We start from the raw sequence: 23,627 nt of genomic DNA on the forward strand, positions 1-23,627 counted from the left end.
CTTCCTCTTCTTTATAAAGAAGTAGATATCTGGAAAAAACAACAACAAACAAAAAACTGGGTTAACAAGGAATAACCATATGCATAGCTAAGAATAAGATATAATAGTGTCTGTTCAGAGAATAAAGCCAGCATGGAAGAAAACAAAGGCAAAGTTATGAAAGAATGCTCACATACATACTTTAGCAATTTTTATATGACATGATCCAACAAACCTCTTTCATGCTTAAGCCACATATATCCAGGTTCTGCTACCTGCAACCAAGAATTCACTGGCTAATATGCTTAGTTAAACTATTCCTCTGAACCTAGCAGGTCTTTATATTTATCCATATGAACTATGAAAAATCCTTCAGGATATCCTATCTCTGTTCTTATTTATATTTATAATGTATCCTTCAAATATTAAGCATCCTTTATAACTACATTTCAAATGATCTTTTCACAAATCTTTTTCAAAATAATCTCAGTTAAGGGTGGTTTCTTCTTTACTTGAATTCAAGAGCCACTATCGTACTAGTATCTAAAATATATACATGTAGTCTAGTAAGATTTAACATAAAACAGCCTTAAAGATAAATATTTTAATTATTCTTATAATACAGAAGAAGAAAGCAAAGAGAGATTATGTGATTTATACAATGTCTAGATTAGAACCTGGGTTTAACACAAAGATTTATATTATTTCCCTCCCTGCCTCTCAGGCGAGCCTCACTGTCCCACCCCCACTATCATGTGGTCTCTTGACATGTCAATTGTGTTTCACTCAACTTATTGTTTTCTCTGATGTATTAAGCTTTGAACACAATAAGTATTAAACAGATATTGGATTAATTGAACTGCTTGGTTTGATATATAGTTCTAAAATTATCAATGATTGCTGATTGGATAACAGTAGATGTTTCTTTATATAAATACAGATAGACTTTTAAAAAATACATACTATATATCAAAAGCAAATCCCCAATAGTCACTGCCACCAATATGTACTTAGCTATCCAAAGCAGTCTCTGGAAAGCAAAATAATTGACAAAAAGAATGTTTCACTACAGAGTTTCAATATGATATAGAAGGAAAAGAAGATTGCAGGAAATGAATATAATTTCCTTAAACCCAGAGTTGAATACTGGTTAAGAAAATAGCATCCTCATTCTGTGAAATTAGACCAAAAAAACTAGGTTTTATACTTCATTTTATCTTTGTCAGATAAAACTAGTATTGTATAAAGTGGAGGTGCTGCATATCAAAATAAAAGGGAAGAGATATTTCTCTTTATATAGTCTTTTTGAAAATAAATAAAGAAAACGGGTAATTTCTCCAATTTTTAAGGCCTTAATTTTAAGACATCCATCATTAACATATCCCAGTCCATTGATTAACTAGTATACACACTATACAATATAGTCAGAATTCACTTTCTTTTTTTATCCTCACCCGAGGACATTTTTCCATTTTTTCTTCAGATAGAGTGTGAGGGAGAGAGAGGAAGAGAGAGAGAGAGAGAATGAGAAACATCAACATGAAAGGGACACACTGAATGGCTGCCACCCACACGACCAACCAGGGCCAGGGACAAACTGCAACCAAGGTACGTGCCCTTAGCCGGAACCAAATCCAGGTCTCTCTGAACTGCAGGCTGACGCTCTAACCGCTGAGCCAAACTGGCCAGGGCAAAATTCACTTTCTTAAGTGAAATGCTTAAAATAACAATTCATCACAAACTTTTATATTTTTCTCATATTTTCAATAAAGTTCAAAACCATAAACAAACAAACCAAGTATAACTCTTTAATATGTGTGAAAATACTTACACACTCTTTACAGATAACATTTTTAGTGATTAATAAATGAGCAATGAGAAAGCAACAGCAAAATAATAGGTAAGGTACCAGCCCTTCATTGCCTATTATTCCAAAAAGATTTGCTGATTTCAAAATAGACATTTGTCTGCATCCATAAAGGTACATTTTATATTTTTTTCAGTTCATCTTTAACTTCTAGACATTCTCTCAGAAGTAAAGTTACATTTTTTTTTTTTTACCATTACTCTCCTTTTCTTTATTCTATAAGGTGTAGAGCCTCTAAATCTAATAGCTTTTAGTCATGGTAAATTAAGCAAAATTCAATCACAAACTTATGAGGATGTGGTGTGCTTCAAACAGAAAATCTGAAGACTAGATCACTCATAAAAAAAAACTATAGAAGATTAGATATATAACTTAATGAATGTTAATAGAGATTAGATAGATGATAGATGATAGATGATGATGATAGATATAGATAGATGATAGATGATGATAGATAGATAGATGATAGATGATAGATAGATAGATAGATGATAGATAGATAGATAGATAGATAGATAGATAGATAGATAGATAGATAGATGATAGATAGATAGGACAGGACAAGCCCTATTACCTATCTTCCTCAAAAAGTTTGGGCCCTGGCCGGTTTGGCTCAGCGGTTAGAGCGTCGGCCTGCAGTCTGGAGAGACCCGGGTTCGGTTCCCGCTAAGGGCATGTACTTCGGTTGCAGTTTGTCCCCGGCCCTGGTTGGTCATGTGGATGGCAGCCACTCGATGTGTCCCTTCACATCGATGTTTCTCTCTCTCTCTCCCTTCCTCTCTCTCCCTCCCACTCTATGTGTACAAAAAATGGAAAAATGTCCTCGGGTGAGGATTAAAAAAAAAAAAAAAAAAAGTTTGGAAAATACCAATTATTAGGCAATTTAAAAAATTTTTGATAATCAGAAGCTTTCATTTATTTAAATCTCATTAACCTCCTCAAGTCTAGAAACACTATTCTTTGCAATAGCAAAGGGGAGTTTGTTTCTTTCTCTTTAAAACGTGATTCCATACTGATTATATCTTCAGTAACATCCTCCATCTAGCAAAATATAATATATTTAGAATAATGTTTATAATGATAAAAGCTGTGCTTTATTCTGAATTTAAAGAAAATAATTAGCAAATCATTAAGTTTTTTTTAGTTTTTTAAATTTTTTTATATTAATTAATTTTTGTTACAAATGTTTCTCCTTTTCCCCCCACTAATTCCCCCCTCCCTCCCTGCCCTTTCCCCAGTTTGTTGTCCATGTCCACTGTTCATGCATACATGCATATAAGTTCTGTGGTTTATCTCTCCCCCACCACCTCCCTCTTTAGGGGATTGTCAGTCTGTATCCGACTTCCACGTTTATGGGACTACCCCATTCCTCAGACTGTTATGTTCATTATATTCCACAAATAATTGAGATCATATGAAACTTGTCTTTCTCTGTTTGGCTTGTTTCACTTAGGATGATACTTTCCAGGTCCCTCCATGTAGTCTCAAAGGATAAGAGATCTTTCTTTCTTACAGCTGCACAGTATTCCATTGTGTATATGTACCACAGCATTTTATCCATTCCTCTACTGATGGACACTTGGGCTGTTTCCAGATCTTAGCTATTGTAAGTAGTGCTGCTACAAACATGGGGGTACATATATTCTTTCTGATTGGTGTTTTATGCTTCTTAGGGTATATTCCTAGAAGTGGAATCACTGGGTCAAATGGAAGTTCAATTTTTAATTTTTTGAGGTAACACCATATTGTTTTCCATAGTGGCTGCACCAGTCTGCATTCCCACCAGCAGTGCACTAGAGTCCCCTTTTCTCCACACCCTCTCCAACACTTATTGTTTGATGATTTGTTGATGGCAGCCATTCTGACAGGTGTGAGGTGATACCTCATTGTTGTTTTAATTTGCATCTAGAGAGATCTCTGATGATTAGTGATGATGAGCATTTCTTCATATGTTCTTTAGCCATTTGTATGTTCTATTTGGAGAGGTGTCTATTTAGTTCCTCTGCCCATTTTTTAATTGGATTCATTGTCTTCCTTTTGTGAAGTTGTTTAAGCACTCTATATGTATTGGAAATTAACCGTTATCTGATATATCATTTGCAATTATGCTGTTCATACAGTGGGTAGCCTTTCCGGTTTGATGATTGTATCTTTCGCTCTGCAGAAGCTTTTGAGTTTGATGTAGTCCCATGTGTTCATTTTCTCCTGTGTTTCTATTGCCTTAGGTGATGTGTCAGTAAAAAATCTGCTGCATATGATGTCTGAAAATTTGTTGCCTACAGTCTCTTCTAGGATTTTTATGGATTCATGAGTCACATTTAAGTCTTTTATCCATTTTGAGTTTATTCTCGTGTAGGGTGTAAGCTGATGATCTAGTTTCATTTTTCTGCAAGTAGCTGTCCAATTTTCCCAGCACCATTTATTAAAGAGGCTGTCCTTACTCCACTATATGCTCTTGCCACCTTTGTCAAATATTAATTGAGCATATTGCCTTGGCCCATTACTGGGTTCGCTGTTCTGTTCCACTGGTCTATATGCCTGTTCTTGTGCCAGCACCAGGCTGTTTTGATTATAGTGGCTTTGCAGTATAACCTGAAATCTGGTATTGTGATCCCTCCAACTTTGTTCTTCCTTTTCAAGATTGCTGTGGCTATTCGAGGCATTTTTGGTTCCATATGAACTTTTGAAATAATTGTTCTAATTATGTGAAGTATGTCATTGGTATTTTGATGGGGATTGCATTGAATCTATAGATTGCTTTGGGTAATATGGACATTTTAATGATGTTAATTCTCCCAATCCATGAACAGGGTATGTGCTTCCACTTTTTTATATCTTCCTCTATTGCTTTTTTCAATGACCTGTAGTTTTCTGCGAATAGTTTCTTTATTTCTTTGGTTAACTTTATTCCTAGGTAGCTTATTTTTTTTTTTATTTTTTATTTTTTGCTGCAATGGTAAATGGGATTGTTTTCTTAGTTTCTCTTTCTGTGACTTCCATCATTGGTGTATAGGAATGCTATCGATTTCTTGACATTGATTTTGTATCCTGCTACTTTGCCAAATTCATTTATTAAGTCTAGTAAACTTTTGATGGAGTCTTTGGGGTTTTCTATGTACAGTATCATGTCATCTGCAAATAATGACAATTTCACTTCCTCCTTTCCAATTTGGATCCCTTTTATTTTTTCTTCCTGTCTGATTGCTGTGGCTAAGACTTCCAGTACTATGTTAAATAGGAGTGGCGAAAGTGGGCATCCTTGCCTTGTTTCTGTTCTTAAGGATAATGCTTTTAGTTTTTGCCCATTGAGTATGATGTTGGCTGTAGGTCTTTCATATATGGCCTTTATTATGTCTAGATATGATCCCTGTATTACCACATTGCTGAGCATTTTTATCAGAAATGGATGCTGGATTTTGTCAAAGGCTTTTTCAGCATCTGTTGATATGATCATGTGGTTTTTATTCTTTATTTTATTTATGTGGTGTATCATGTTTATTGATTTGTGAATATTGTACCAGTCTTGCATCCCTGGGATGAATCCCACTTGGTCATCAATCATTAAGTTTTTAAAAATATTTAAATATATATGTATATTAAATCCCAGAATATTTTAGAATTTAAAATGAGGTAATCCTGATACTCTTTGATCTGTGTTGCTTTTTTTTTTTTTTTCACTTGCTTCTACCAACTGGCAGGTGATGGCTAGACAAATCTCCCTGGGCTAGTACCTTTGAAATCATAAATAGAGTGTTTATAATAAAGTACCTCAAGCCACAGCCCATATCCTTAACCTACAGAAAGATGACTTCTTACAATCTTTATTTTTCTTTAAAAATATTTCTATTGCAGGTATCCTGCACTTCCCAGATTAATGAACAATACAGTCAGGATGACAAAAGGTGATCCCAAGAAGCCAAAGGGCAAGATGTTTGCCTATTTCCATTTTGTGCAGACATGCAGAGAGAAACAAGAAAAACCCAGAAGTTCCTGTCAATTTTGCAGAATTTTTCAAGAAGCGCTCTAAGAGGTGAAAGACAGTGGCAGGGAAAGAGAGATCTAAATTTGATGAGATGGTAAAGGCAGATAAATTACATTATGATCAGGAAATGAAGGATTATGGACCAGCTAACAGAGGCAAGAAGAAAAAGAACCCCAATGTCTCCAAAAGGCCACCATCTGGATTCTTCCTGTTCTGTTTAGAATTCCACCCCAACATCAAATCCACAAACCCTGACATCTCTACTGGAGATGTGGCAAAGAAGCTGAGTAAGATGTGAATTAGCTTAAGTGACAGTGAAAAGCAGCTTTACAACAATAAAGTATGAGAAGTATGTTGCCAACTACAAGTCCAAAGGAAAGTTTATGGTGCAAAGGGTCCCACTAAAGTTGCATGAAAAAAGGTGGAAGAGGAAGACAAAGATGAGGAGGAGGAGAAAAAAGAGGAGGAGGAGGAAGAAGAGGATGAATTTTAAAAAAATGTTTATCTGTCTCCTTGTGAATACTTTAGAGTAGGGGAGTGCTGTAATTGACACAGCTCTTATTTGAGAAATGTCTATTGCCCTCATTAGGATTAATTACACAATTGGATCATGATCACATGTAGTCTCTCAAAGTGCTCAGAAATTATCAGTAGTTTACATGAAGTGGCCATGGGCATTGAGTACCCTGAAACTGTATCAAAGTTGTACATATTTCCAGATATTTGTAAAATAAAAAGGCTCTCATGTTCTCTTTATTCTGTGCACTTTGCTGCTGGTGTGACAAGGCATTTCAAGATGTTTTTGGCATTTTCTTTTTTTAATATGTAATGTGGTGTTAACTATTTGGTTATTGGCTAGAAATTCTGAGTTATAAACTCTACATATCTATAGTATATAAAAAGGACAAACAACCAAGACAAGCTCTTGATGCTCTTTGCTTGCTGTTAAGGTTGTGGGATAGATGCTTTTGGAGGGGCCGTAGTTCAGGGCACGCACTGTGAGGCTGGACCTGTGGACACTGCAGTCGGCATCCATTTAGCTTCATGTTGTCTTCTTTTTGTATATAGTGACAGAGCATTTTGCCATTCTTAGCTGTGAAAAAGGGATGTCAGCTGGCATAAGAAGTGTTGAATCCTTTTTTAGTTAAGTGTGGTAGTTTTAAACTGTTTTTAAACAAACTGTACAACTCTTCATTGTCAGTCAAGTGAAGAGTCACTGCATCAATGAAAGTTCAAGAACCTTTTGTACTAAACACCATTTTCAGCATTTTGTTATTTGTTGTATGTTTAGAATGCTAAAATGGTTTTGAAGTTAAATAAACAGTATATATATATATATATATATATATATATATATATATATATGTCACCGAGGACATTTTTCCATTTTTTGTTCAAATAGAGTGGGAGGGAGAGAAAGGAAGAGAGAGAAAGAGAGAGAGAGAGAGAGAGAGAGAGAGAGAGAAACATCTCTGTGAAAGGGACACATCGAGTGGTTGCCACCTGCACGACCATCCAGGGCCGGGGACAAACTGCAACCAAGGTACGTGCCCTTAGCAGAAACCAAACCTGGGTCTCTCTGGACCACAGACTGATGCACTAACCGCTGAGCCAAACCTGCGGGGGCCACAGTATTATATTTTTTAAGCTGTGCTCTATTATAATAGTCTAAATGTCTGATTCATAGCAGCCTTAGTAGTAAAACAACCCTCTCCATTGTATTTGGTGACTAGCCTCTCTGTAAATCTGGTAACTTAAAAGTGACCAGCTTAGGTCTGGCTCAGTGTCTGAGTATCGACCCATGCACCAAGAGGTCACGGGTTCGATTCCCAGTCAGGACATATGCCCAGCTTGTGGGCCCAATCCCCAATTGGGAGCATGCAGGAGGTGTCCAGTCGGTGTTCTCTCTCAACGATGTTTCTATCTCTCTCTCCCTTTCACTTCCTTTCTCTCTGAAATCAATAAAGGAAAAAAAAAGTGTCAAGCTTAGGATGAGATGAAGAGGGCTACTTGAAGCTACTACATGATTTTGTTTGTGTCTTAATGGCTTTAAGATGAAGTCTGAACTGTTGAATGTAGGAGCTAAGATAACACAGGCAAGGTTTAGCAGCCTTTAGAGGTGCAGGAAGGTTAGTAGTTAGGATTGAGGCTGACTACTATGAGGCTTTTTTTTTTTTTTTTCTCCTACCTCACCTCTGACAGTGTAGGGCCAAATGAGTTACTAAACAGCAAACACTTCTTCCTGAGGGTATGTCGTTCAGGTTACAATCCGCCCCGTGCCCCCCCCCCCCCGAATATTTGTTCTGCTCAACAATTGAGGTCTTGAGCTGCTGCTTCTCTGTTGGACCTGAGTGACTAGTGGGGGTAGATAGCAGTATACAGTTCCCCCACATACTTCAAGAAGCCACACATCTCAAAGAAGTTTGTTGGGGCGCCTGTTGTAGGCTCCGTGTTGGGGCACCTGCAAGGCAGGCTGACAGAATCAATTGTTTCTAAGCACTAAATGCATCAGATGGAAGGTAGAATGGCCTATACACGATATGAGCTCATTCCTTGGAATCATGGATTGTTGTTAAATATTCTTAAACTTGAAGAAGCTTGGTTTATGTTTCAGTGATTATTTCATGTTGTAGATGGTATAATATTTTGTCCAAGTTGGGGTAAGGAGTGATGGCCACAGTGGCAAAATGGTGATACTAAGTATTTTGAGGGTTGATATGTATATACATCTTAACTGTTTGCACTAATGAAGGGTACTATGTTATGGATAAGTGTTGATATTGCCTAGTATTAACACTCAGATATGTATATTTGAGGCTGGAAAGCAACTAGGAGTGTTTAAATAACATATTTTAATGCTTATTCAGGAGAAGGCAGATTTTTCTTAAAAATGACTATTTGGAAGTTTGCAAGTCTGCAGACAGTATCCTCCCCATCCTGTCAGGTCCTGGATAGATATGTCACAATAATGATCACCCGTCTGATCTCTGATCTCCATATTTATAGCCATTCCTTCTCACATCAGAACTGTTTGTACTAAATGTGTTTTTCTGCTTCTAGAAAATGACTACTAATTAAATATCTCTTGGTCGTGAGGTTTGTCTGAAGATGCTTGTTCCAAGGTTGTGCCTCCTGGTTCAGCCATCACTTGGCATTACAGTCTGAAGCTGCTTCTGACCAACACAGTGTGCCATGATAAGATTGGGGAGCTGTGGGCAACCTCATCACATATGGAAAAGGAGCTCAACTTGTCACAAAGGAGAGATTTCTGTTAAGTGGTGCAACTCTATCTGGTTGTAAATAGACATGTCAGCTGTGGAAGAGGGGTGACTTTCTTTTGAGCTCCCACAGTAGCTAAACAGAAGTAGGGAAGCTGTTAAGTGATCTTTGATTAAGCAAGCATTTAGTTCTAAAGAGACTTAAGGCCACTTGGCCCCTTAGCTGCTTGCAATAAGACCACTACTCACCCTATCACAAGATTGCTTCTCCTGATGGGATGATAACTCTGTAGTTTCTGTGAGGTATGACAAATGGCATGGTGTCACCATTTAAGACTTAGACTTAATTTGATTTCTGCCTCCACAGTAGGTGCTCTTGCAATTCTAATCTGTTACTTTATTTTTTAATCTAAAGGACAGTACCTGCTTTCTCTAACCACCTCTCTTCCAACCCCCTCACCCTGTTCTTGAATAGTATTTTATCCTTTGGAAAGAACATGGCTGTGATGAAGCAACTATTGTCTGTTTCTCCTGTGTGTCTCTTCTCACAAATGTATTTGGGGACACTGGATGTATTCATATTCTGTAATAAAGTCGCTTAATCAATCTTCTCCAAAAGTAAAAATAAATGTATATATGAATAAACAAATAAAATGTTTTTATTGCATCTTACAGGTGGATATCTAAATGTCAATAGTAAAATATAAATGCAAACTACATAAAAAATATTGAACTTCCATAACAACCAATAATAATAATATAATAATACAATAGCAAAAATAACCCTAGCTACCTCAAGTAGTAATGACAACAAACATTTATATAGTACAGGAGATGTGCTGGGCACTGTTCTACATGCTTTGTATACATCAGTGCACTTTACCTTCACAATAACCTTATGATGTGTATATTATCATTATGTCCATTATAAAGATGAGAAACTGAGGTAAAAGAAAATTTAATAATTTGTTCCAGAATATATAGCTAGTGAATGACAGAGGCAAGATTGAAATCCTAGAAATCTGGCTCTACAGTCCTGATCTATTTTGTTCATTAGAAAGCTTACTTAAATCACTTCATAGTGTTGTTGTGAAGGTTAAATGATGTGCCCAGCACATCTCTTGTACTATATAAATGTTATCATTACAATTTAAGGTGTCTATGAACAAAATAGATCCAGAAACAGGGAAGTAGGGAACAGACTGACAAACCTTAGAGAGAATGGGGGGGGAGGGCAGGAAGAGATTAACCAAAGAATTTATGTGCATATATGCATAATCAATTGACACAGACAACAGGGAGGTGAAGGTGGGGGTAGAGTGGAAGCTGGGGGGGGGGAGGAGGGACATTTGTAATATTTTCAACAGTAAATATACATTAAATAAGTAAATTTTCTACTCACTTTCTCAACTCCTTTATAAAATAGCCTTTCTTGCCCAGCCAGTGTGGCTCAGGGGTTAAGGGTGGACCTGTGCACCAAGAGATCACTGGTTCAATTCCCAGTCAGGGCACATGCCCAGGTTGTGGGCCAAATCCCCAGTGAGGGGCATGCAGGAGAAGGCCAATCATTGTTTTCTCTCAATGATGTTTCTACCTCTTTCTTCCTCTCCCTTTCTCGCTCTCTAAAATCAATAAAGAAAAATAAAATGAAATAAAATAAAATAAATAAGTAAAATAAAATAGCCTTTATTTTTTTCTGTACTTTAGTTGGAGATTTACAAAGCTTACATTTTTAAAATACCGTTCTTGCTAGCCTCTTTTACTTCTCTTTAGCTTTACTATCTCTCTTAGTTCTCATTATGTTCTCCTTAGTGAAAATTTAAAATATGATATAAACACAAAGAGAATAAGAATGCTGAATTTACATAACTTCTAACACTGAACTTCCCATGACATGCAGAAACAACTAGGAGTAAATTTTGGGAGATATATAAAAATATTTTATGATTCTGTTATGGTATGTAATCTTCTAAGCAAAATTTCTGAGAACTTTAGAGACTCAAATGTCCAAAGACATCTACTAAGATATTCCCAAAGGTCATATGCCAAAAAATTAGAACACTACTTATATATTAATTTAACAAATATTTATTAAGCAATATTTATTTAAGACCTTGTTGTAAATATTGAAAGTATAGAAACAAACTGCACAAAATCTGTGCTCTTATGGAGCTCAAACTCTATTGAGGAAACAGATAACAAACAGCTTATTAACAGCAGTCTGAAGAAATTAAAGCAGGAAATCGATAGAGCTTGAGGGGAAGAAGTGTTGTTTTAGAAAATGGTCAGATAAGGATTTACTGATATTTGAATAGAAGCATAAATAACACAAGGAAGTGTAGACTTTGGAAAGAAATCAAAAGATGCACAGACCCTTAGGTAGGAACAAGCTCAGAGAGTTTGAGAAAAAGTGAGAAGGCCAATGGGGATGGAGTGGAGTGAGCAAAGGCAAGAGAGGTTTCAGACAAAGTTGAAAAGTAAGAAACTTACATTGTAGCACATACTGATCTAGTGCTGTCCTACAAAAGTTTCTGCAATAATGAGAACATCCTATATCGGTGCTGTTAATACAGCAGCAACTAACCACATATGGTTATACAGCCTTGAAATGTGGCTAATGCAACTGAGGAACTGAATTTTTAATTTTACTAAATTTTCAAAAATTGCATTGAATTAATTTAAAAATCAATTCAAAGAGCCACATATGGCTAGCAGGTACTGTATACAAGAGTTTAGCTCTGGACCACTGTCTGAACTCTAGATGTTATTAATATATATGGGCATTAAGAGATTTTTAAAGGATCTAAGATAATAAATATGCATGTTTTGTTTCTTTTGGTTAGTCCAGTCTCTAAAAGTTTTACAGCATATTATTTATTGTTACTAAACTCAAATTTTAATTTTATGATAATTTCTTTTCTCAGAGAATATTTTTGTTTATTATGTTTTAATTGATTTTATTGGTGGAACATTGAATTTATCAAGGTGACATTGGTTTGCAAAACATTAGGTTTCGAGTGTAAAGCTCAGTAGAACATCATATGCACACTTCTCCAAGCACAGTCTCTTCCCATCCCCACTTTTCCCTCCTTTGTCCACCCCCACCTAGTCCCCACATCCTTTCTCTCTGCTTATCACTACACTGTTGTCTGTGTCTATGTATTATGTATATATGTTTTTGGCTAATCCCTCACCTTCTTTCATCCAGTCCCCCAACCTTCTCCCCTCTGACATCTGCCCATCTGTTCTATGTATCCGTGCCTCTGTTTCTATTTTGTTTGTCATAATATTTCTTTTATTCACTTTCTTCCATTAAATGAACAGCAAATTTGTTTTAAACAGATGTGAAGTATACCTAAGGGAAGGAGGATGCTAACAAAATTTATGGTAGATATTTTTCTTTGGGATACTCTGGTGGTTTCAGTAACAGTTATAAATAAGGCATTCATCCCTTTATATTTCCTGTAAGTTTACACCATAAATAACACAGGCTCTTGCATTTCTAAGTTTTCCCTTTTGTCTGTAAACATGATAAGGTCTCTCTTTTTTCAGAGTTAAACTTTCTTTTCTACATGTTAGAATTTATCCTCATCGGAGGCTGTTTTTGTCTTTAACATCTCTATCTATTATTTCTGTCATTCACCAACATAAATATCATTTTTCCTAATTTATTGAAAAAGTTGGTTCTTCTGTTATCCTAAATTTATTTAAAGATCTAAAATTTAGTTCAAAACGTCACTTCACAGCTTTCAAGCATCTTCATAATTAATTATTTGGAATCCAGTTGATATTTTAAGAGATCAAATATAACATTTTGTATCAGATGAAACAGAATAAACAGAGTAGATAAGCTCACAATTATAAATCTGCAGAATAAGCACCTTCAAAGTGATAAATGAAGGTAAAAATACAAAAAATAAACATATTATTCTGACTAAAATAAAAATGAGTATAACAGACATAGAAAGTATAAAGTTCAAGAACAAAGAAAATCATTTATAAGATTCGGGTGATTTAAAAATAAAGGTCTATAAAAGGCCAAGAGTCAAGTTTTTCAACATCACAGGGTGCAAGAATATGATGTAATAATTTTTGAAGTAGTACAGGTAGAGAACTTTGAATCTCAACATTTAAAACCAAGAATATATTCTTTAAGTATGTGAGTGCGATAAAAATGTTTGAAGCTTAGAAACTTAGAAGTTTTAAAGCAAAAAGACCTTTTAAAAACACTCTTCAGGAGGTAATTTAGTTAGGTGATAAATACAACTATAAAATCAATACAAAACATAAAAGGAATAAGTAAATAACAGTAAGAAATGTGTGATATAAATAATATATATTTACATTGCATACTCAGATAAACGTTTATGTAAGGGTATGGCAAAGATATTGTTAAACAATTATATATATATACATATATATATATATATATATATATATATATATAACTTACAACTATGTGTCTTAAAAATTAGGAATAATGAAAAAGAGAGAAAGACTCTTAACCTGTCCAATGGTGGATAGAAAAAAGTGGGAAATAAGGAAACAAAATATAGTAATTTTTTAAAAACATTAAAAAAGATGAATATTAAATTCTAATAGTAAACTAGTTGCAAGCATGTAAATGAGTTAACAAATTAATCAAGAATCTATCTCTCAAATTTGATTTATTGCAATAGTATATCTATAATTTGATATTGCAATAGTATATCTATAAGAGATACATTTAAAATAAAACAGTAGAGAAAACTGAAAGCAAAGTAAAAAGTTGTACCACAAATATGACCAAAAGGAAAGCTACAGTAGTAATTTTAGTATTAAGCCATATAAAATTTAAAGTAAAATTTTAAAGAAAAATAACAGCAAGTGATCATAAAGACATATGCACCTAAAAATATCTTCAGTAACAACTGTCAGAATTCTATGTAAAAATAAAGCAACAATTTATAGATAAAGATTGTAGCTCACCACTCTGAAGATTATAAATCTGAATGTACCTTCTCTTCATCTGTTCTCTAGACCATACCTTGGGTCTTGTCATCCTCTAAATTACTCTATTTCTAAATTTTTAATTCCATTATCTCATTCATCAAATACAATCTTCCTTTTAGATTCAATCTTGATCCTCTGTCAGATCAACTGAATAATTTTCATTTTACTATTTTCTGTACTTTTGTCCTATTATCTTTCTACAAACTATCCCAAATACCCATGGAGTATCTCTCCTCCTCCCGTTAACTTTGAATTCAGGGTGGAATGGCTTTTGCCTACCATCCTACTGAAATTCCTTTTGCTGCTATTTTCTTTGACTTTTTTTTTTGTTGTTGTTACAGATATTTTACCATTTTACCCCATTGGCACCCCCCACACCACCCCACCCTCCACCCTTTCCCCGGCTTAGTGGTCCATGTCCATTGGTCATGCATACATGCATATAAGTTCTGTGGTTTATCTCTTCCCACCCCCCCACCCCCCATCCCCTCTTCTGAGGGATGTCAGTCTGTGCCCTACTTCCATGTTTCTGGGTCTACTGTATTCCTCAGACTGTTATGATCATTATATTCCGTATATAAGTGAGATCATGTGGTATTTGTCTTTTTCTGCTTGGCTTCTTTCACTTAGGATAATACTTTCCAGGTCCCTCCATGTCGTCGCAAAGGATAAGAGATCTTACTTTCTTACCGCTGCATAGTACTCCATTGTGTATATGTACCACAGCTTTTTGATCCATTCATCTACTGGTGGACACTTGGGCTGTTTCCAGATCTTAGCTATTGTAAATAGTGCTGCTATGAACATGGGGGTACATATATTCTTCCTGATTGGTGTTTCAGGCTTCTTAGGGTATACTCCCAGCAGTGGGGTCACTGGGTCAAATGGAAGTTCAATTTTTAATTTTTTGAGGTAGCACCATATTGTTTTCCATAGCGGCTGCACCAGTCTGCATTCCCACCAGCAGTGCACTAGAGTCCCCTTTTCTCCACACCCTCGCCAACACTTGTTGTTTGATGATCTGTTGATGGCGGCCATTCTGACAGGTGTGAGGTGATACCTCATTGTTGCTTTAATTTGCATCTCTCTGATGATTAGTGATGTTGAGCATTTCTTCATATGTCTCTTGGCCATTGTATGTCCTGTTTGGAGAGGTGTCTATTCAGCTCCTCTGCCCATTTTTTAATTGGGTTCTTTGTCTTCCTTTTGTGGAGTTGTATGAGCACTCTATATATATTGTAAATTAACCCCTTATCTGATACATCATTGGCAATGATGTTCTCCCATACAGTGGGTTGCCTTTCCATTTTGATGATTGTTTCTTTTGCTGTGCAGAAGCTTGTTAGTTTGATGTAGTCCCATGTGTTCATTTTCTCCTTTATTTCTGTTGCCTTAGGTGATGTATCAGTGAAAATTCTGCTCCGTATAATGTCCGAAATTTTGTTGCCTACATTTTCTTCTAGAATTTTCATGGATTCACGGGTCACATTTAAGTCTTTTATCCATTTTGAGTTTATTTTTGTGTATGGTGTAAGTTGATGGTCTAGTTTCATTTTTTTGCATGTAGCTGTCCAATTTTCACAACACCATTTATTAAAGAGGCTGTCTTTACTCCACTGTATGCTCTTGCCACCTTTGTCAAATATTAATTGAGCATATTGCCTTGGGTCCATTTCTGGGTTCTCTGTTCTGTTCCACTGGTCTATATGCCTGTTCTTGTGCCAGTACCAGGCTGTTTTGGTTACAGTCACTTTGTAGTATAACCTGATATCTGGTATTGTGATCCCACCTACTTTGTTCTTCTTTTTCAAGATTGCTGTGGCTATTCAGGGTCTTTTTTGGTTCCATATGAACTTTTGAAGTATTTGTTCTAGTTCTATGAAATATGTCGTTGGTATTTTGATGGGGATTGCATTGAAACTATAGATTGCTTTGGGTAGTATGGACATTTTAATGATGTTAATTCTTCCAATCCATGAACAGAGTATGTGCTTCCACTTTTTTATATCTTCCTCTATTTCTTTTTTCAATAATCTGCAGTTTTCTGCAAATAGGTCCTTTACTTCTTTGGTTAAGTTTATTCCTAGGTATCGTAATTTTTTTGGAGCGATGGTAAATGGGATTGTTTTTTCAGTTTCTCTTTCTGTGAGTTCATCATTGATGTACAAGAATGCCGTCGATTTCTTGACGTTAATTTTGTATCCTGCTACTTTGCCAAATTCATTTATTAAGTCTAATAGATTTTTGATGGAGTCTTTAGGGTTTTCTATGTACAATATCATGTCATCTGCAAATAATGACAGTTTCACTTCCTCCTTTCCAATTTGGATCCCTTTTATTTTTTCTTCATGTCTGATTGCTGTGGCTAAGACTTCCAGTACAATGTTAAATAAGAGTGGTGAAAGTGAACATCCCTGTCTTGTTCCTGTTCTTAATGGAAATGTTTTTAGTTTCTGTCCATTGAGTATGATGTTGGCTGTAGGTCTTTCATATATGGCCTTTATTATGTCGAGATATGATCCCTCTGTTCCCACATTGCTGAGCGTTTTTATCAGAAATGGATGCTGGATTTTGTCGAACGCTTTTTCAGCATCTATTGATATGATCATGTGGTTTTTATTCTTCATTTTGTTTATGTGGTGTATCACGTTTATTGATTTGCGAATATTGTACCAGCCTTGCATCCCTGGAATGAATCCCACTTGGTCATGGTGAATAATTTTTTTGATGTATTTCTGGATCCGATTTGCTAATATTTTGTTCAGGATTTTGGCGTCTATGTTCATCAGGGATATTGGCCTGTAGTTTTCTTTCTTCGGAGTGTCTTTTTCTGGTTTTGGAATTAGAATTATGCTGGCCTCATAGAACATGTTTGGAAGTCTTCCTTCTTCTTGAATTTTTTGAAATAGTTTGAGGAGAATGGGTGTTAGTTCTTTTTTGAATGGTCGGTAAAACTCCCCCGTGAAACCATCTGGGCCTGGGCTTTTGTTTGCTGGGAGAGTCTTGATTACCTCTTCAATTTCCTTAGTTGTTATTGGTCTGTTCAAGTTTTCTATCTCTTCCGGGAATAGTTTTGGGAGACTGTGTGTTCCTAGAAATTTGTCCATTTCGCTAAGATTGTCGAATTTTTTGCCATATAGTTGTCCGTAGTAGTTGTTAACGATCTTTTGTATTTCCGTGGTGTTGGTTGTTACTTCTCCTCTTTCATTTCTGATTTTGTGTATTTGGGTTCTCTCTCTTTGTTTCTTGGTGAGTCTAGCTAAGGGTCCATCAATCTTGTTTATTTTTTCAAAAAACGAGCTCTTTGTTTCATTGATCCTTTGAATTGTTTTTTTGGTCTCTATGTCATTTATTTCTGCTCTGATCTTTACTATTTCCTTCCTTCTACTTGCTCTGGGGTTTTCTTTTTGTTTGCTTTCTAATTCTTTAAGTTGTGAGGTTAGACAGTCAATTAGAAATTTTTCTTGTTTTTTGAGGTAGGCCTGTAGTGCTATGAACTTCCCTCTCAGAACTGCTTTCGCTGCATCCCATAGATTTTGTGTTGTTGTGTGTTCATTTTCATTGGTTTCCAGGAAGTTTTTGATTTCTTCCTTGATCTCCTCGGTGACCCATTCATTGTTTAATAACATGCTATTTAGCCTCCATGTGTTGAAATGTCTTTGCATGTTCTTGTTGCAATTGATTTCTAGTTTCATGCCATTGTGATCTGAGAAGATGCTTGATATGATTTCAATCTTCTTGAACTTGTAGAGATTTAGTTTGTGTCCTATCATGTGGTCTATCTTTGAGAATGTCCCATGTGCACTTGAGAAGAATGTGTATTCTGTAGTTTTGGGGTGTAATTCTCTGTAGATATCTATTAAATCCATTTGGCCTAGTGCTTCATTTAGAGTCTCTGTTTCCTTGCTAATTTTTTGCCTAGAGTATCTATCCAGTGGTGTCAACGGGGTGTTGAAGTCCCCTGCTATGATTGTATTGTTGTCGATTTCTCCTTGGAAGTCCTCCAGAAGATTTTTAATATATTTTGGTGCTCCTATATTGGGTGCATATATGTTTATCAAGGTTATATCTTCCTGTTGGATAGATCCTTTCAATATTATGTAGTGGCCGTCTTTGTCTCTAGTTATGGTCTTCATTTTGAAATCTATTTTATCAGATATGAGAATGCTACCCCAGCTTTTTTTTGCTTTCCATTTGCTTGGAAAATTTTTTTCCATCCCTTCACTTTCAACCTATGTGAGTCTTTTGTTGAGAGGTGGGTCTCTTGTAAACAACTTATAGATGAGTCATGCTTTCTTATCCAATCAGCTACTCTGTGTCTCTTTATGGGAGCATTCAAACCATTTACGTTTAAGGTGATTATTGATATGTACTTATTTATTGCCATTTTTGTTTAGTGTGGTTCTATTTTTCTTCCCATTTCTACTGCTAATTACAGCAGTCCTTTTAACATTTCTTGCAGTGCTGGTTTGGTGCTAATGTATTCCCTTAGCTTTTTTTTGTCTGGGAAGCTCTTTATTTGATCTTCTATTTTGAATGATAGCCTTGCTGGGTAAAGTAGTCTTGGATTCAGATTCTTGTTTTTCATGACTTTGATTATTTCATGCCATTCTCTTCTGGCCTGTAGTGTTTCTTGTGAAAAGTCAGCTGAGAGCCTTATTGGGTTCCCTTTGTAGGTAACCTGTTGCTTATCTCTTGCTGCTTTTAGGATTCTCTCTTTGTCTTTAATTTGTGGCATTTTAATTACTATGTGTCTTGGTGTGGGCCTGTTTGGGTCCTTCTTACTTGGGACTCTCTGTGCTTCTTGAATTGAATGCCTTCTTCCTTCACCAAATTAGGGAAGTTTTCTCTCACTATTTTTTTGAATATATTCTCTATCCCTTGCTCCTTTTCTTGTTCTTCGGGGATTCCTATGATGCGAATATTATTACGTTTCCCGTTGTCCCACAGTTCTCTTAAGCTGTCTTCCTGTTTTTTAATAGTTTTTTCCTTTTGTTTTTCTGATTGGTTGATTTTTTCTACCCTGTCTTCTAATTCACTGATCCGGTCCTCAGCTTCCCCTACTCTGCTTTTTAAACCTTCCAATGTGTTTTTCATTTCGGATATGTCATTTTTTATCTCTTCTTGTTGGTTTTTAATTTCCATTTGGCTTATTTTCAGTGTCTCTATGTCCTTACTCATGCTGTTCAGCTTCCTCAAGATCATGGCTCTGAATTCTAGCTCTGTTAACATGCCTAATTGCTCCACATTGATCTCATCTTCGGTGGAGGTGTCTTGCTCTTTCATTTGGCTTCTGTTTCTGTGTTTCACCATTTTGGCTATCACTGTGGGCTTTGGAGCCTGTCAAGTTTTCCTTGTGGGTGTTGGTGTTCTGCTGTTTGTGGCTCCCTCTCCTGTGTTTAGATGAGCGAGGGAGGACCCACGTTGAACACCACTGTCAAGTCTTACTTTCCTGGTTAAAGTTGCCAGCCCAGGAAAGGTACTGTTATCCTCTAGCTTTTTGCCTGGAGGCTAGCAGTCTAGGTTAATTGATGAGTTTTGGGTTGTCAGTTGATTGAAAAACTCCCTCTGGTGCTCAGCCAAGGGGCTTTCATGAGGGTGGGGCAGATGCTGGTTGTTAGTGAGCCTCAATTAGCACTTCAATGGCCCATAGGGTGGGGTTGGATCTCTGAGGGAGGGGCTGCTGCCTTTCCACAGAGCTCTGGGAAGGAGCAATGTGGCCACAGTCCTGTGTGGCTGCACTCAGCCAAAGCTCTGAGCGCCCTCCAAACCCCGAGTGTCCCGACACAGTTCCATTCCTGTCTGCCCTCCCTCTGCCGGAGCCCAAGGTGAGTGGCTGTGGCTGTTTCAGCCTCTGTCCCGGCTGCGCTGTGGAGCCGCCTGGGAGTGTGACCCAAGGGCGCTGCTCCCAACTAAGACCGCTGCCGAGCTGCTGACTGTGGGCTCCCAGCCCCGTCTCGCACCTTCGCAAGCCTACCGGGATGGAGTCAGTGTCCTTCGTTGTCTGGTCCTCGCAAGCTGCTTTTCTGTTGGTTTTTCCCGTCGATTTGTCTGTGTTATAGTTGTAATTCCAGTTTGGTTCTGGGAGATGGTCTGTGTAGCTCCGTTCACTCCGCCGCCATTTTTCGGTTCTTCTTTGACTTTTTGACTTCCAAATTCAATAGATATTTTTCAGTCCTTATTTTACTATGCTCAACTGCAACATTTGAGTGTGTGGATGATTCCTTCATTTAAAGTAACTCTTTCTTGCCCTGGCCGGTTTGGCTCAGCGGTTAGAGCATCAGCCTGTGGTCCCGAGAGACCCGGGTTCGGTTCCCGCTAAGGGCATGTACCTTGGTTGCAGTTTGTCCCCGGCCCTGGTCGGTCGTGCGGGTGGCAGCCACTCGATGTGTCCCTTTCATATCGATGTTTCTCTCTCTCTCTCTCTCTCTCTCTCTCTCTCTCTCTCTCTCTCTCTCTCTCTTTCTCTCTCTTCCTCCCACTGTACCTGAACAAAAAATGTCCTCAGGTGAGGATAAAAAAAAATAAAAATAAAAAAAATAAAGTAACTCTTTCTTTGGCTTCAATGACACCATACTGGTTATCTTTTTACTTTATTTTTATGGCCCCTCTCCTATGAGCACTCTTAAATGTTGGTAGTATCCTCAATCTCATCCCTGGTTCAACACTCTACTCACTAGATTCATGCTCTCCAGAAGCTCTCTAATTTAAGTTTCCAAGTACCACCTGCATGCTGACAATTCTCAAATCACTTCCTTCAGTCTAGATTATTTCTCCTGGAGGCAAACTTGAATATCTAGCTGTCTCTAGCAGCTCCACATGGTGGTCTCACCAGTACCTCAGTCTTTTTTTTTTTTTTTATCCTCATCTGAGGACATTTTTTGATTTAACTTAAGGAAGAGAGGGAGGAAGAGAGAAAGAAGCATCGACATAAGAGAGACACATTGAGTGGCTGCCAACCACATGACCTCAGCTGGGGCTGGGGACACATTGTAACTGAGGTAGGTGCCCTTAGCAGGAACCAAACCCAGGACCTCTGGTCTGTGGGCCAATGCTCTAACCGCTGAGACAAGCCAGCCAGGGCTGATACATCAGTCTTAACATGTTTGAATAGAGGGCCTCATCATCTCTCCCTGCACTATAGAAATAACTTCTCAACTCCAGGCTTCTCCTACATAGCTGTCAGTGATATTACAGCAAAGTCTGATTATGTCACTACAGACCCTACATTTAAACCCTTTAAGGATTTGATATTGTCTAAAATAGAGCACCAGTCTTTCTATGATTTATCTATTGCCTACTTCTCTAACCTCTCCTTTTACCACCATCTGTGTAATCTGTTTCTAATTTTTTCTCACCTCATGCTGTTTCCCATCTCTATGCTATCTCACTTGGCTCAAATCCCACTAGCCATTTTCCTCTAAGTCTTACTATTGATATTCTTTTGATAAGAACAGCATGTCTGTGTTCCTATCTATACATACCATGGCTCTTTCTACATAATATTATAATTGTTTGCTTTTTCTATCTTCCCCTCAGCTTGGAGCTCCCAGAAGGTATAGAAGATTTAAAAAAAACAAACAAAAACAACCAAGACAATGAATAATTAAAATGTAACAAGTACTGGGAAAACCCTATGATAAGTATAATTTTTATTCATATGATGATACGTGTTACTATGAAAACCCAGAGAATAGGCACCTAATTCGACACAGAGAACAACCAGGAAAAGAACCTTAGAGAAGAAACCTGAAATAAATTTTCAAGAGTGAGTTGAAATTATTCAGACAAATGATGGAGAATGAATGACTGGTTGGTAAAGAAAATATTTAAAAAGAGAAAACATTGCCACTGTAAGAACCATATGGCTGAAACCAATAGGGCTAAAACACAAAGCACCATTATAAGTTTGGGTCAGGAGGCAAGGGTTAAGTATGGAAGGACCTTATGTGCCATGAGTATACATTTGGATTTTTATCCTGAAATGACCCATGCTATAAAATGCTTCTTTTGAGTTTATATTTCATTGTCTCAGAGACCTTTGATCGCCAAGTTACTCCTAGTTCCAACTCCCAATCCTGAATCTAAGGATCTTCTCACAGACTTATTCTGTGGTAGCTATTATTTCTGGGGTCTTCTTTGAATTAATGGAATGCTCCCTAATGTCACAGAAAGACAAGCTTAGGAGAAAGAAACACCTGAAGATGACAATATTCATCATCTCCTGAGGCACCACACTGCCTTTGTATTAGAAACTTTAAAAATGTAAGCATCAAAACAATTCTTCAAGGTGTAGAAATCTTTTTCTTTTTTTTTTTTTTTTTTGATATGCGCCCCTAGTGGGAACCGAACCTGGGACTCTCTGGCCCGCAGGCCGACGCTCCAACCGCTGAGCCAAATTGGCCAAGGCAAGGTGTAGAAATTGAGGTTAAGAATCGAGACCATGCAGCTAGTAAGTGGTAGCTATAACTTCATGTTGTATGACTCTAAAGAATACACAGTATCTGCTTTGTTATATGGACTCCTAGCACCAATCAAAGAATATTGGAAAATTGCAAAATATAGGATATATCTTACCTATTAAAGATAACAGTATAAATGATGGCAGTTTGTTAAAATGTGTATATAAGTCAAATTTGAAGAGAATACACACTGACTGAAAATATAACATTGATTTAGATTATGATTAAAAGAATATCAGTGATGGAAGAGACTTCTGTATACATATTTGTAGTTTAATGATTTAAAAAAAAATTGTCTATAGCTAACGTGCTCATTGCCTTTAGACTATTCTAGGGGATTTCAACCCTTCCAAGCCATGCAATTCCTTCTGACTGATACCACCTAAAAGACCACACAAGGATCACATTAAAATGCTTTATTCTTTTTATAAAATACTGATATATGTTAATTATCTATTCTTATATTTTAGAACACATATTTTATAAGATATATGATAAGATAATTTTCCGGGTTTTGCCTAGAATTGGCTGGCATATGCATAGCCTTTGGGATTTGTCTTTTTCCTTTAGAAATCAATCTTTCACACAAGGAACTTGGGAAGAAAGTGGTTGTAAAATAAATTGTACTGGGTTAGTTCCAATATTTACTGTACAGATTATTTTCATTCTACATATGGTTTTATGGTCTTCATATAGTAACTAGAGAATCTAGTTCTACATTTGGGTTGGGGACATTCTTTATAAACCCACAATTAAAAATTTTAAGTAAATATACATCTAAAGATTTATAGTCAGTTTTGGATTTCAATAAGTCCTGTTTTATGGTTGTTTTATATTTCATTAAACAATCTACCAGGTTCTTATTCTTTTACCTTTTCCAGATTAACATAAAACTTGTACACACACACACAAATATTTCTCTATCATTTGGAGTTGAAATAATGGGATATTGAGCATTATTCTTTTGTACCTGGAGGCTACAGACTTTATTGCTAAAAAGAAGTGACCTGAAATCATTAATATCCATCAGGAATGTAGATTGGGAGATTAAACCTAGGAGATCATAGGAACATGGTTCCATCTAACAAATCAAATGGGGGAAAAACAACAATGAATCAAGACAAGAA

The 23,627-nt window shown here is 36.6% G+C and overlaps 1 protein-coding gene and 1 pseudogene across 1 annotated transcript in view; one reads left to right on the top strand and one right to left on the bottom strand.

Annotated features, from left to right (window-relative positions):
• The window catches only part of TFEC (transcription factor EC), a 37,172-nt gene extending 34,285 nt beyond the window's left edge, over positions 1-2,887 (bottom strand). The window contains exon 1 of the mRNA XM_036247214.1: positions 2,801-2,887. Within this exon, the coding sequence (XP_036103107.1) occupies positions 2,801-2,887 (87 nt within the window). The remainder of the gene's footprint in view (positions 1-2,800) is intronic.
• Positions 2,888-5,738: 2,851 nt separating this feature from the next.
• On the top strand, positions 5,739-6,309 carry LOC118620160 (annotated as a pseudogene).
• The last annotated feature ends 17,318 nt before the right edge of the window (positions 6,310-23,627 follow it).

The sequence above is a fragment of the Molossus molossus genome, unplaced genomic scaffold, assembly GCF_014108415.1.
Source record: "Molossus molossus isolate mMolMol1 unplaced genomic scaffold, mMolMol1.p scaffold_m16_p_7, whole genome shotgun sequence".
NCBI lineage: Eukaryota > Metazoa > Chordata > Mammalia > Chiroptera > Molossidae > Molossus > Molossus molossus.